The 16,175-nt window shown below is 35.7% G+C and overlaps 1 protein-coding gene across 4 annotated transcripts in view; it reads right to left on the reverse strand.

The window, feature by feature from the left end:
- RyR (Ryanodine receptor) overlaps positions 1-16,175 on the reverse strand; it is a 406,107-nt gene that overhangs the window by 79,250 nt on the left and 310,682 nt on the right. For all 4 annotated transcript variants that reach the window (XM_085824283.1, XM_085824285.1, XM_085824284.1 and 1 more), the window contains exons 88-94: positions 15,943-16,097; positions 5,209-5,297; positions 5,007-5,063; positions 4,508-4,579; positions 3,780-3,884; positions 2,200-2,281; positions 1,987-2,057 (exon numbers count right to left, since the gene is read on the reverse strand). In XM_085824283.1, the coding sequence (XP_085680409.1) occupies positions 1,987-2,057; positions 2,200-2,281; positions 3,780-3,884; positions 4,508-4,579; positions 5,007-5,063; positions 5,209-5,297; positions 15,943-16,097 (631 nt within the window). The remainder of the gene's footprint in view (positions 1-1,986; positions 2,058-2,199; positions 2,282-3,779; positions 3,885-4,507; positions 4,580-5,006; positions 5,064-5,208; positions 5,298-15,942; positions 16,098-16,175) is intronic.

Below are 16,175 nucleotides of genomic sequence, written 5' to 3' on the forward strand. Positions count from 1 at the left end.
AAGTTGTCGGTGTAAGATCAGTATTTCTGGCAAAGAGATTGCACGCCGTATAGCAGTTAAAATCACACTGAGTTGCTGCCTCAGCTAGAAATGGCGAATAATCAATCTTTTAGATGACATCTGGATGCTTTTACCCCAGGTCGAATCATTGGGAAGTTGGAGGAAGGCCGCAGTGTGACAAGTGTGGCTGCAGAGTTCGGAATTGCTCACAGCATCGTTTCACGACTTTGGAGACAATTTCAAACTACAGGAACAGCTATCCGGGGGTTTAGTAGTGGTCGTCCACGAGGAACCACACCCGCAGATGACCAGTATATTGCCTTACAGGCCAGAAGAAACAGGCGGCAGACAGCGGGAGAAATCGCTAGACACACGACACAGGCGACTGAACGACCGATATCGCGTTTTACCGTGGCCAGAAGACTGCACGGTGGTGGTCTGTTTGCACGACGCCCTATACGGTGTGTACCTCTAACGCCTGCCCATCAGAGAAGGCGTTCTCTGTGGTGCCGAGAACCCCGGAATTAGAGAGACAATGAATGGGGACGAGTACTCTTTACAGATGAGAGCAGATTCAGTCTGAGTAGCGATTCTCATCGCATACTCATCTGGAGAGAGCGGGGAAGCCGCAATCATTCCTCGAACACCATTGAAAGGGACAGGTATGGAGGTGGCGGTGTTCTCGTTTGGGGAGGCATCATGCTTGGTAGTCGTACAGACCTTCACATCTTCGACGCAGATTCAGTCAACGGGACCCGTTATTGTAACGAGATTCTTCTTCCATATGTGCGTCTTTTTAGAGGCGCTATGGGTCCGCAGTTCCTTTTCATGGACGACAATGCACCATGTCATCGCACAGTAGCTGCCGAACAGCTCTTAGAGAGTGAGGATATTGAACGTATGGATTGGCCGGCACGATCTCCGGATCTCAATCCCATCGAGCATGTATGGGATTTTCTAGGCAGACGCTTGGCAGCTCGTACCTTACCACCAGTAACGATTCCGAAGCTTCGATTGGCGCTGCAAGGCGAATGGGCAGCAATGCCTCAACAACTCATTGACACCCTCATTCTCAGCATGGGCAGACGCTGTGAAACCTGCCTAGCAGTCAGGGGAGATCATATCCCCTATTAAAGACCGGATGTTTCTTGCTGGACACCCATCACAGGGATGTTTCGGCCTTCAGTCGCATTGCGCTCCATGCTACTTTTTCAATAAAGCTTCTTTTTATCCCTCTGATTTCTCTTTTAGTAAGTGTTGCTTACATTACTCATGTCCTTACGTATTGGGGATCTTACGGTATTAAATGTGTTGATTTGGAAAGCTTTTGTACAAAGTTATATTGAAAAAACCGTCTCGTTCTTAATTTTTGCACACCAGTGTATTCTGAATGCATAAATACAATGATTTTGAATACAATATAAATGCATCAGATGTATGTGAAAATTAACTGCACCTGATTCAGTTTTAACAAAAAATAGAAATTCATATGCTTCAATAAATACTTTTAGTCATTGTAGAGCAGTTTCCTGCTAGAACATATTTAAAAAAACATTTTTAAATACGAAATGATATTCACCTTATTTTTCAAATTTGTCCGCTTTCTTAAGAATATTATAGCTAAAATTTAGATTAAAAATAATAAAATGTGCTTAGTCTAATAGAAAAATTCGTCGGTATTTGCTGTTTGCAATTTCATAATTTACTGCATTCATGCATTCACAATATTTAAAATATTATACTATTAAAGAAAGTATCAAAGGAATTAATAGGAAAGGAAATTTAATTTTATAATCATTTAGCATTTAACATCTTTTTTCAGAGAGTTAGAATTAATATAATATCACATATTACTTAAGTAAACAGTTTTGTTAAATTATATCATTATACAAGAAAGCAAGCTAAACCCCTAATTTATAAATCTAACATATATTTCAGATATAAGTTTTTAAAGTTTATATCGGGAAAAGTTTCCTGAAACTTTACCTCCACATTACTTGCAGATTCTACAAGCGTGTCTACCATTTGTTTACCAATTGTTCCATTCATTACGTTTCCTGAAAAAAGGATTTAATGAAAAGCTTTTAACATGCTAAATTGCACTTATAATTTTGTTTCGCTTTAGTTCTGCTTAAAATGCAGTCTATATTAGAGAAGTGGAAAAATAATGTTTCAATACACGCCTCTTATTTTTCGTACCTTCAAGCATACTGAGCATCATGATAACCATTTCCTTTTGCAGCTCCAACAGCTCTTTCAAGAGATCCAGCTGACTAGCATTCTGTAAAATTTAGAGCATATTACATGTAAAATAAAGAAAAAATAAAAACACCATAAAAAAGTCTGAAATGTTTCAGATTTTAAATTACGCCCAAAGAGGCGTTTTTTTAACGTTTTGTGTTAAAAAAGTAACACAAAACCAATTAAAAACAATTCAAACGCAAAAATTTTAAAAGCAGCGTAAGAGTATATATGTAGAATTACCTATGCAGTGATAAGTGCTGACATACATTTTTTCAGTCTTTTCTCAGGATTCGGTTTATGAAAGAATGATTAAATTGTTCCAAAGACGACTTTCGGCTTTTTTTCAATAAGTCACAGCGGTTAACATTAGATTATCAATATTTTCACTTCTACGATAGAATTTTTCTTCATAGCATTTGGTCGGAATTTTCGTGAAGCTTCTTGTAACGTTGCGTACACGATTCCAAGCAGTAGAAAGAATTTGAACATTTTAGATACAGTAATCAGAGTTAATAAATTTTCTATAAACTAATATCTATATTCGTATTTAAAGTATGGAATCACTCTTTGATCCATAGCCTAGATTAATAGCATCCAACTAATCAATTAATTAATTAACTGTTTAACACACGTGTTTATAAGTTATTCCTTTATCAAAATTTTTATAAGCATTCTAAATAAGTGCAGATAAAGAAAACAAATGATAAATGAATACAAAGTTTAGAACAAAAGACGGTTACATAACAGTTATTTTATGTTTGAAAAATTTACTGTCCCTTCTCTCTTTCCGTTTTCCCGCTAGGATGCAAATTACTTCATATTTAATAGATGTATCAAATCACTGGATGCCGGACTCCAGGACGTTTACTATATTAAGCTTCCCATGCGAGAACTAAAAGCCTTTTTCTATATAACCCACTGTTTGTCGTTTCTCATTTTAGCACATTAGGGATATGCAATACAAAGAAAACTTACAAAATGATAAGTCATGAAAACCTAAAAGAAACTAATTTAGGCTAACTCATGTACATAATAATAAGATATGGTGATGCAAATAATTTCATTCGATCAGGTTGCTAAAGAATTTAATTTTCAATTTAGAATCGCAGTACCATAGACATTCATAATGACTTTTCATTTTTTTATAATATAAGTAAACCTTTCATTAACATCCCATATTAATTATTAATTATAAAAGTTAACATAATATTAAATTAAATAATAATTCTTAGGTGAATGGATATTATTATTGTGTCACTGAAAAAAACAACGCTACAGTAAAAGGTTTAAGCTGCATATGTGGTATGTGAATTAAGACCAAAAACATTTAAATAACACGAATATAAAAGAGCACTAAATTTTCATAAGAAAACTTGTAGAGACATTAGAATTTTTTGGAAGCAGTTAATGTGAAAAATGTGGCAACCTCTTCACTGGGAATCGAACCACGCACCTCTAGAATACGCGCCCAGCGTGCTGACAGCTACACTACGAAAGCTTGCTAAGAAGGCGAAAGAAATACCTTATAAACTTACCTTTGATAGTTTATCTTGCATATGAGCAAAGAGAAAGAGAAAACCACCGACTGCATCCCATAATCTGCTGTGTGCTAATGCTTGCTGATTTAGAGAACATGGACCCTAGAAACAAAAAATGTAAGTTTCTATAATAAAATGTAAACATCATACTTAACGCAACTTTTGAAGTAAAAAAAAAGCAAGTACTATTAATATTTTCACAAACAATAAAAGAATGAAAATGAACCATAAAGTCTTAGACAAAACATGTATTAGTAAACAATGTGAGACAAAAGTAAGCAAATGAAGGACTAATTTAACTTAAAAAAGGTAACAACTTACTTTACTTTACTTAAAACAGTTTACTTAAAAAAGGTAACAACCGATGAAAATGATAAATGAACAAGTATAGAGGAACAATATTTGTTTTAACACATTCTCAATAAAAACACTTTTTGACATTTGAAGCCAAAATGAGATTCATAAGATTCTTTGTTTTGGGTGAATAAGAAGTAAGGAAACATATGCATCAGACTCCTAAGTTAGGTCAAATACACGAGTTACAGTCAAATACAAGAGATTCATGAGTCTGAAAGGAGAGTTCCCATGGATAACCATTTTATCAGCCACAATAACAATAGCGATAATTCAATGCACAAACTTAACTGCCCATGTTGAAATGCTTAACAAAAGTTACATATTTTCTTAATGAACTTAACATTTTCGCAAAAGAATTAAAAACCTACCTGTATGACTTCAGTCAACGTGTTAAATACTTGCTTTGCAACAGTTATAGCTTTGCAAAAATTATCTTTGCCCTGAAATTAAAAATCAAACACACTATTTAAATAAAGTATGTAATAATATGATATTTAAAAACTGAATCATAAAATTTACATAACAACATGATTATTAGTATTAGATAAAATTTAATAGCTTTCGAAGATAGCTCTTATACCCGCAGTTAATAAATGACTTCAAGAGGATGTCAGAATGAGAAGTTTAAGAATGGTTTATATGCGAATGCAATGCCATTTATGTGTCTGAAATGACAAGATAAGGACAGTGCTTGAAGGGTAGGCATATAAAAAAAGTTGTATTAATAATATGAAGGTCAGCGATGGACACAGCAAGCGCAGTGTATACAGAGAGAGCCACAGTAAATTTAATCTAAAAATACAAATTATTTTAGAAGCATAAATAGCATTAGTATATAAAATATTACATGAAATAATTATGACTTACTGGTTGGTCAATGATATCTTTACTAGAATAATACCAGTAAAAGTCCATGATCGATTCCTGAAAAGTAGTGCAAAAATATATATTCCATACAGTAAAAGCTCATGTTTTATAAATAACATTTATGAAAAAATACCAACTATGCATTTAAATAGTATTAAATATTAAGATGTTCATAAAAATGGGACATGATGGGGAAACTCACTTGCAGCCTTAGTAAATAATCGACTGTGCTTATGACCACATTTACAGTTGTTGTATTGCCAGCCTGCGTCCTTAAATAGTTTTGGAAATCTGTAAAACAATTCAGTCAAATGTTAAAAAGTAAACGCTACAAGATCATAGTGTTCCTGCTACATACGTACACAGAAAACGACACACAGATGCACACCGTATCTAGCCACCCAACCGTTATAGTGGTTAGTGTCGCTGACTGCCGTGCCGAAGGACTCGAGTTCGAATCCCGGAGAAAGCATGGATGATTGTAAATGTATAGTGTCCGTGCCGCATGGAGGCACTGTAAAATATGCGGAGAGCCGAATGTCCTCTCATGAGGTTGGTGGTAGGGGAACTAGCTAACTAAGATTTATACGCGCCTCGTCAACTAAATGACACTACGTGGCTGGCATTACCCAGCTCAATCCCCCGATATTAGGCACGGGGCGTGCCTATCCAGCAAAAAGACACCTTGGAGATGGTCATAGACTCCAACTGAAGTCCTTGTGCCCACATCACCAGGAACAACAGCTTCAAAAATCTCCACTTACAAAGCAGGCCCACCGCTACACTGGTCAGCTAAGGCCTCCGTCCCACTGATTAGAGACCACGACGATGGGGGTGGGCTTGATTTCCTGGAGCATTGACTGGTCGTTAATGATGCTACCCGACAGTACAACGCGGGCTACCCCTCCCTCCAAACCTTACACGGAATACCAAGGACAGCGGTGACTGGACGCTAAATGGCCTAGGCGCTATTTGGCTACCAATGCCCTAGTTACGGGATTTACGCCACCAGACCCGTGAAGAGCGGAGATGAGCCCCACCCCACGGATCGTCGGGAACCGCCAGGCTCGTAATTTTTATACCCCCCGTGGTCGAGACTACCTAGATACAGATCCTAGCCAGTAGCTTCGCAGAGTAGTCTATGTCGATCCCCGAAGTGGTGGTAGGGGAGGAGGGTTGGGAGACCCTCGGACCCTCCCCCCTTGGTGCCAAATAAAATTGGGGGGCGGAACCAAGCAAAGTCGTAATGTGACTTGGAAGGTGCTCAAAGCTGTTACCAACGACAGGCTTAATCTTGCGTTCTTTGCCACGAGGAATTGCGTGGGCTTTGGGCTGACAAGTCAGACAGATAGGTCAGACAAGTGAGCTTTAGAGGTAACAACAACAAGGAATCCATAAAAATACTAATACGGTATTTATTTTCGCAAACTTTGTCACAGACATCTCCTTGCAATTGCTAAAGTATTTTCATTGATGGAAGTACTCATTTTTGAGTATGTTTTAAATTTAAAAAAGCAGCCTTATAAAAATTATAAAATCAAACCTTTTATTCGGTCTATATAGTTATATTTACATGCATTCCTCGACTTAAAAATTTAGTTTTTTTAAGACTTTGTAGTTAATGAAAAATTTGCTCGCGCGTCAACCGTTTTCAGCCCGCATGTTCTATCTGTTCTTTTTTTGTTATTGCTCTAGTCAACAAGGGGCGTTCGCGGCCATGACGAGGACGGTAGGGGTGGGGTACCATATGTCAATCATTACTGTGTTGTTCCGAGCAAGAGATCAAAAGGGTTTCAGGCTTTCATTAGGACGTGCGTCAACGTGTTGCACGTTTTGACAATTTATTTGTTTATATTTAAATACGTCGTTCTTATAAATTGATAAACATGAATGAGAAACGAAGGAACTTCAGTGTTGATGAGAACAAAAAGAAATTAAGGGCTTATAAACTTTAAACGATCGAAATAAAGATGAAAATACGTAAACGCTCTGAAAACGATGAATTTGTTCGATCTGAAAACGATGCTTCAATGGGACATTTGTACAATGTAAACAGATCCACGGTATGTTCAATTTTGAATAATAAGAGTAACATTAAAAAATTCGTTCAAAATTGTGGAAATATATATTCTAAGGTAGTTTACAAAAGACATGACATTGTGACAGATGAAATCGAAAGATCTTTGTCACCATGGATTGATGATCAATATCAAAGTAATATCATTCTGAGTGTTTCAATTGTTCAAGTTAATGCTCTTAGTTGGTATAAAGATTGGAAGACTAGATTAAAAGCAGATTCAAACAGGGTGTTTCAAGTAAGTAATGGCCGGTTTGACCAATTTAAAATGAAATATTCTTTACATAATACTAAATTCAGTAGAGAACCGGCTGATGCAGATAAAGATGCTGTGAAAGAATTTACTTACTCGTAGTCCAAAATTATTATAGATGAAGATATTCTTTTAGTCAAATAGTCAATGTAGATGAGACGGGTTTATTTTGAGAAAAACATGTCTAATTATACGTTTTTATCAAAGGAAGAATGCCTAATTATACGTTTTTATCGAAGGAAGAATGTGTTAACCCTGGACATAAAACTTCGGAAAAACGACTCACATTGCTCTTGGTGGAAACTTAAGCCATTGTTAGTTTATCAAGCGGAAAACCCAGAGCGTTCAAAGAGAAAGATAAAAAATTGCCTTCATTCATTTGGAAATCAAATAAAAATGCCTGGGCTACTGCATTAATAGTTCAAACTGGTTCACTTTTCATTTCGAGCCGACAGTTACATAATACTGTAAAAATAATAATTTACAATATAAAGCATTATTTATTGCAGACAATGCTTTAGGATACCCAAAACCTCTGCAGAATTTATACACGGAATTCAATGTTGAGTTTCTTTTTCCCAGTACTATCTGGGCCATGGACCAAACAGTAATAGCTAAGTTTATTAGATATTTCTCCCGCCTTCTAGTGTAGCGGTCAGCACACTGAACCGGTATTTCAGAGGTCCGTGATTCGATTCCTGGCGAAGGCAGTTGCTAATTTTTCCTCTCTCCGGCATCCAAAAAACCCTAATGTATCTACAGTGGCGCCCGAACTAAAAGGGTGTTGGATGATGATTCTCCGCACCAAAGATTTGGCGATTAACCCCAGTCGCCCTTTAAAAGGGGGAGTATATAAGGTATTTCTCCCGCCTTCCTAGCGTGCCTTCGTGGTGTAGTGTTCAGCACAATGAGCCGGTATTTCAGAGGTCTGTGGTTCGATTCCCGGTGAAGGCGATTGCTTATTGTTCGTCTTGCTTGCTTCCAAAAACACCTAATGTCTCTACACGTTTACGATATTATATGAGGACAATTATGTAAAGGATACTATATAAGAATAAAAAATACTATATAAGATACCATATAAGATAAAAATGACTAAGTTTATCAAGGCAACTGATAGGGAAGATGGGCCAATATTAAGAGATTTTTGGAAGAACTATAATATGCAATAAACAATATTGAAGACTCGTAAACTGAAATAAAAGAATCGACAAAGTGCCTGGAAACAATTAATTCCCTCAAATGATGAGTAGTTTTATAAATTTTGAAGAAGAAACACCGGAAGCTGTTACAAGGTAAAATAGTTACCCTAATGAATGAAGTAAACTTGGACGTCAACTAAGAAGATGTTAAAGAGTCGATTGAATCACAGTACCTCCTTCAAATGAAAACCTAAATGAGCAACAATAAGTAACACAACACAGCGGAAGCAAGGAAGAAGAAGCTGATAAAAACGTGAATACTTTGAAAATTAAAAATATAACTGAAGCTTTCATGCAATCTTCACAAATTTTTGACAATCATGGAATAATGTGATCTCAATGGAGAACGTATATCTCAACTGGGCGACTGAGAAAGAACATGTAGAAATCTTTATCATTAAATTTTAAAAAAAGGTGGTATTCAACTAACTCTTCGCAAGTTTATCAAGAAAATACCCGAAAGCACTTAAACACGTCTCATTTACATATTGATAAATATATATTTTTTGGGGTGTATATATTTTTTCTTCTGCTTTCGAAGAATTCAGCATTCACACACGTTTTCAGGAGCCAATTGTGTGCGAAGGTCAAGGGCTACATGTAGTACTAGTTTACACTCATTTAAAAACATAAAACACACAACGTTTGACTAGCGTACGAAAAAATTGACCAAAGTATTTAATTTTAAAGTTTGCGTTTTGTAATTCAGCTGAAAACACAATCGTTGCATTTATAGCACTATCGCTAATATAATACTTCTTCAAAATTTCGCAACAAAAGACTAGAGGTATAATAATCATGCATGCACGCATATGTTCGATATGTGTAGGCAAATTGCACGAATAAATGTTTTTGGAAAGACTGGTCGTAGATTTATTTCTCTGAATTCAGAAATGGATCCAATAGGGTAGTCTTTCAAACAGCTACAATTCAGGTTACATGACTCACTTAGTAAAATATACAAAAACTGTATTTTAATGAAAGGTGATTTTCACAGCCGAATTAGTCAAAAAATATCCTTTGTCGTTTGATTAGAATTCATTTTTTGTCGTAAGATTAGAATTATTCAAGATATGATTAATTAAATGTGTAACAGACCTATTTAAGTGTAATTGAACTATTTTATTCATGTCATGAACTGTAACCGAACTATTTTATTTAAACGCCATCTCGTGGCGATATGAAAAACGTCAGTCGAACTCCAGCCGCCATGATGTTAGTTTACTATGTCTCTGTTATTCAACTGTTTGATGTGTCCATTTGGTATATGTTTCATTTTTATGTATATTTCTTTTGTTTGTAACCGTTCCTGTGTGCTCTGTTAATAAATCCTTTTAAAGCTATCCGGCATTAGTGTCTATTGAGGAACGGCTACATCACATTGGCGCCCAACTAAATTTGAATCCAAAATGGCGCAACAAAATGCTTAGAATTTCTGTTTGGCTTTAACAAGCTCTTACTCCCGAATTTAACTTTTAGTTGCTGGAGATCGGCTCAGTTTCTTTTCAGGTGTGGACTACTGGTCAAATATTCTGGAAACCAATTCTGGAATTAAAATTGTCATACCGTGCTGCTAGCACATCGAATCATCAACTGGACAATTTCAACGGAAAAGATAAGTTTCGTTTACATTATCGTTTAATCTGAGTTTAAAGTTCTTTTAAACTGATTATTTATTATAAGCTGCTTCTTAAAGCAAATGTAAATTCTTTACTGAAATCTGATTTATTGATATTAACATAAGAGTATTAAACGAAAGCAAACGGCTTTCTGTTAACCAAACGTTATTTCTTGAATTGTAATTTGTTATTTTAAAATGTCAATGCGCATAGTAAATTAATTTGTGAATAATATTGTTTCACTGAATACATGTTTTGATGTTAAAGTTTGAATATATTCATGGACGTTGTTCATTAGAATTTATTAGTTTCGATTCTGACATACAGCAGCAGATGTTTTCCCCCCGCGGAAATGTTTAGACTAGCGATGATTTATGATGTGTTTACGTCAAATCTTTTATTATTTTTATTTCCTTTGAGTGCTGTTGTTCCTTATTAAATGCTTTATTCTACATAAAATAAAATATTGTACTTGTTGATTTATCTTTCGACGAACATTTTGAGAAAATGATTATAATATACTACTTGAGGTGAATATAATTGTTTTCGATTTAAAATATAATATAATTGTTTTCAATTGTTTTAAAAATATTTCTTGAAGCGAAAGAAAATAATTATGAATAAAATCGAATGACTATTTAATTAAAGTAAAAGAGTTACTAAATGTGTGTTGCTTAATTAGCTTAATATTTTGTTAAGATTAAGATTTCGAAGAATTCAGCTTAAATATAAAAGCTTATGGTAAGACATTTATGTATGTTTTGTATGTTTTGCTAAGTAGTAAACAATTTTTGAGCAATCTATTATATGTTATTTTCTTGATACAAGTTGAATTTATGAGGGCATTTTATGATATTTTTACGACTCCGAAATAATAAACTTTGTGAGTATTATTGTTTACATTTATAAACACTGTTTAATAGTGGTATATAAATGTAAGAGTAACATTGTTTACATTCATACATGCTGTTTAATAGAGGTATATACATTTTACTTAAAGGTATAATTATTAATTCTAAAATACTGTATTGCGAATAAAATCGAAATAACAACAAATTCAACTTCATCTATTCCCTCCCCCCCTGACCTCTCATATAATTATGGCTTACCTTGCCAAAGCACGAAAAGAGGATTTAAAAACTCTCGCTGCAGAACTGGGTTTCACTGTAAACGACACTATGCGAGTAATAGATCTTAAAGATCTTATTGTCAATTCTGACACTTATGATGAGGCTTTTACCAGGAATCTTCTGGAAACTTTAATCGAAACTAGACAACAAAAACAACGTGAAAGCAACGATCTGGAGACACGTCAAAGAAAAGAACAAGAACTTTTATTAGAATTGGAACGTTTAAAATTAAACCTGGCAGCTGCTAGCTCAAACCCTAACTATGCCGCCTTTGCTTCAAATGCAGCTATTGGAACAAATATTCAACACTTAATCCCTAAATTTACAGGAACTTCTGACATTGCAACCTACCTGCAAATTTTTGAAAGACAATGTGAGAAAGTTAATATAAAACAAATAGATTACATCATTCATCTCCTACCTCTTCTGCCTATAGACATTTCGCAAATTATTTTAAGAGAACCAAAAGACAAATTAGAAGATTATTCTTACATCAAGAAGATTCTGCTACAAAGATTCAAATCAAATGCTGAATCATTTCGAATTAAACTTACTACACACCAAAAACATCCAGGGTCCATATGGAAAGATTTTGCTTACGAATTAAACAATTATCTCGAAGAGTGGCTTCATAGTCTCGATGTTACAGACTTTGAATCACTCAAAGACTTGGTCCTGACGGATCAGCTTAAAAGAAGAGTCAGTAGTGACGTTAAGGAGCATTTTATTGATACTTGGGGGAAAATAAAGAGTTCATCTGAATTAGTACAGAAATTGGATGATTATGAAGCTGCACGTGTTAAAAATACGAACTATAAAACTGAACTTCCTGGCAGGCGGAACTATTCTTACAAACCGACTAATCCATCCAAACACAAAGTAGAAAATCGAACAAGTGGCATACAGGGAACTCATAAAACCTTTTCAAGTCGTGTTCAGCAACAAACAGAGGAAAAGCGACCTCCTTTAACATGCTATGGGTGCGGAAAAACTGGTTTTATCAAGTCTAAATGTTCAGACTGTAACCCCCCAAAGACTTCAAATTCATCAAATTTTGGCACTATCCAAATCCGATCCTGTTTATCTTCCACTCGGACTGCTGTATTTCCAATTAATATTGGTGGTGTTTCCGGTACATCTTTCGCCGACACTGGTGCTAGTCACTCAATTGCAAGTGAATCCCTCTATCATATTCTGCAGAAACAAGATGCAGTATTTGAAAAGACAACACTACAGGTGTCTTTCGCTGATGGTTTGGTATCTGAAAAAGAGGTACTTCGCACCGAACAAATCATTCTTCTCGAAGGCAGAGAGTTCAAAACTCCGCTCCTTGTGTTGCCTAATGCCAAAAATAACTCGACTCTGTTAGGAACTGACTTTCTTCAAAAAGCTGAAATTGTTTTAAATCTTGCTGAAAATAAGTGGTACTTTTCTGATGAACCTCGAAGAAAATATAGCTTCGTGAAACCTCATCAATCCCAAGTACTGGAAGAAACCCCAGTTGTTGTAAACAACTGCCGACTACGAGAAAATGAAGGACAGCAATTAACTACAGCCCAACGGCTTGCAACTGATGCATTGCTTAACAAATATCACACTGTCTTCAAAGTAGGGGAAGAAACCACTAATCAAAAGCCATCTGGCTTACTTCAAATTCCAGTCTATGCTCAACGTTTTGAAACCTTGTCAATTGATCTTTTCGGTCCCCTTCCTGAAACACCGTCTGGTGAAAAATGGATTTTTATTGTGCAGGACTGTGCTACGAAGTGGACAGAACTATTTGCTTTAAAGGAAGCCACGGCCAGAGAATGTGCCACTATTCTTTTGGAGGAAGTTGCCCTTCGATTTGGGTTTCCCAGGAAAATAATAAGTGATAATGGTACCCAGTTTACTAGTGCTGTTATGCAACAACTATGCTATATCTTGAACATTGATCAAAGTCTTACTCCTGTCTATCACCCACAATCTAACCCAGTTGAAAGGAAGAATAGAGATCTGAAACCACGTTTAGCAATACTTGTTGGTAACGACCATCAGTCATGGAAGGATAAACTGCCAGTAATAAGGTTTGCTTTGAATACAGCCAAATGTGATTCAACTGGACATTCTGCTTCTTTTCTTCAATTTGCACGAGAGTTACGAACCTTAGATGATGTAAAGCATGATATAAAAGCCGTAATTGAGAACGATAATTTTGTTCCCGAAATTACTCCATATTTGAAACGTTTTGCAAGAAATGTACAACAGGTACGAGAAAGAGTCGAAATGCATCAAGATAAACAGAAACGTTATGCTGACAGAAAACGAAGAGAAACACCGAAATTCGTTCCTGGAGATAAAGTTTGGGTCACCCTCCATCCAATCAGCAAAGGTCCACTGAAGAAAACTGCTAAATTCATGCCCAAGAGAGATGGTCCTTATGTGATAGTGACTACAAGATCTCCAACCACTTATGATATTGCCGATCCTCATGAACCAGACAAAATTCTCGGCAAGTATCATGTTTCAGCCTTGAATCCATATCAAGATCGAAATAAGTTTCAAAACACAGCTCGTGTAACTCCAGTGGTTCCCTTAAAGAAAAGAGGACGCCCGAAACGTGTAATACCACCCGAATCTGCACCTGTTGCACAAGGTGCTGGTGACGCTAAATTTCCTGCTTCTCAAACTGGAGCCCATTCATCTGATTCTCCGCCCGCTGCACAAAGTAGACAAAGGTCAGTTCCTGACTTCTTGCCGAGACGTCTACGAAGTCAGAGGGGGAGGATGTAACAGACCAATTTAAGTGTAATTGAACTATTTTATTCATGTCATGAACTGTAACCGAACTATTTTATTTAAACGCCATCTCGTGGCGATATGAAAAACGTCAGTCGAACTCCAGCCGCCATGATGTTAGTTTACTATGTCTCTGTTATTCAACTGTTTGATGTGTCCATTTGGTATATGTTTCATTTTTATGTATATTTCTTTTGTTTGTAACCGTTCCTGTGTGCTCTGTTAATAAATCCTTTTAAAGCTATCCGGCATTAGTGTCTATTGAGGAACGGCTACATCACAAATGTTTGCTTGGGGGAACGAGGAATAATATTGCTCCAAAAAGAATATAGAATGAAGCATTTCTAAACACAAGTCTCTATAAGGTAACTCTTTTACAACAAGAAACGTGAACATACAAACATATGTTACAAATTCCCGTTTGCAACAAATACTAATTTTAAATTTTTTAAGAAAATAAATGTTTATGTAACGTCTAAAATCAAGGTTTTTACATATTCTTTTCATCGAGAAAAAATAGTTAACGTACTATAATTTTGACAATTTTAAGGCTAATTTTAATTATTACTACATACTTTTTTTAAAAGATACATTAGATGAAGAATAACGTAACAATTAATACTTTATATGTAGAACGACCTCTTAAAAATTTAAATATTGAAGTATTTAATTAAAGGCGACGCTTGACCGCAATTGCCATAGTTTGAAATTATTACCTTATACGACTTATTTCTTAGTCTGGAACCAGGATCTATGACTAGTCATTCAAGAGATATTCCGTCATGTAAGTTTCTTCCAAACACCCAATATCACATCATATACTGAGACCCGCAGTAATCAAAGCAGTTAACCTTCTAAAGATGAATGAGGGGGAAATTAGAATGAATGTGTTTTGTAGAGTTCTCCACCTACACTTGAATTTTAAGAATGTTAAACATAGCTCATCGAGTTTCAGAATGTCGATTAAGGTGTGTCTATTTGGTCGCTGAATTCTAACAAATCATTTTGGTTAGGGAAAGTGTTGCAGTACTAAAACACGAATATTCCCGTTTGACACCACACATGGTGGAGAACCAGGGTAAAGTTAAATTCATCTTTGAATACTTGAATGAATGTGAATTAAGCAGTAATTAAGGAAAATAGAACGATCAAAAACAAAAACTTTATCCAGTGTTAAGAAAGTGTAAATTGTAATGTATTTAGAAGATACTGATACTTATTCCTTCCAGATGCTGGAAGGAAGAGAAAAGATTAATTGCTGAAATCCAGGAAAGGTTCCTGTAAGAAGAGAGGGTAAAATGATGTATCTACAGAAATTTATTCTAATTTTTGAGAAAACAGTTTGTTTTATGTAAACGAGGCTCTTGGATTTTACTAGAACGCGCAAAGTATTCAAATTTTTAGCAGAAGTAATTTGAGTTAAATAGAAGGGAAACGAGTTTGTAGGTGTGCTTTCTTGATTCACGAGCGTGAAGGTTGCTAGGTAGAAATTTAAGAACCGCGCGTTTCGGCCTGTGAGCCTACTTCGGCAGTTAGTTGAATCTTTCAACTTCTTATTAAGAAAGTTTGCTGAAATCTCAGCTGTATCTTAAAACGCGGTTAAGTTAGTCACGTTTATAGAGCCTCGTAGGTAGTGACTTGTTATTTATTCATTTTTAGTTGTACTTTCTTATTTTTATTTAACCGCCGGGTCGGCGTAGTTTGTGAGCGTCAAGTGTATCTGTAACTTCTAAAGTGGAATAAAAAGGGAGTTAAACCCTTCTTAAGAGTTTGTGTAATTCCAGTTCATAGCAGTCACTACTATTGTTGCGGGCAAGTTGGGGCCACGCAACATCACAACCTAATAATACGAAAGAAAATTTTAAATGTGTAAATACCTAGATTATGCCCTTCACAGAGCAATTGAAGGAAACGGAAAAGGGCACAGGTAAAGTCCTTGTCATGCATATTCTTTTCACCAGCTGTTCCTTCCGAGCCAACACCAAGACCCTCAGCTTTCTGAGTCCTTTCAAAAGCATCGAGGTCCAGTACACTGAAATCGATACATTTTCGTTAAGCTCTTGTAGGAAAAAAATACCAAACTGTTGAAAACGTAAAGTCAGAATGCTAT

This window comes from Stegodyphus dumicola, chromosome 9 (assembly GCF_044657685.1).
Source record: "Stegodyphus dumicola isolate Sdum_Otavi_A_Nest chromosome 9, ASM4465768v1".
NCBI classification, from domain to species: Eukaryota; Metazoa; Arthropoda; class Arachnida; order Araneae; family Eresidae; genus Stegodyphus; species Stegodyphus dumicola.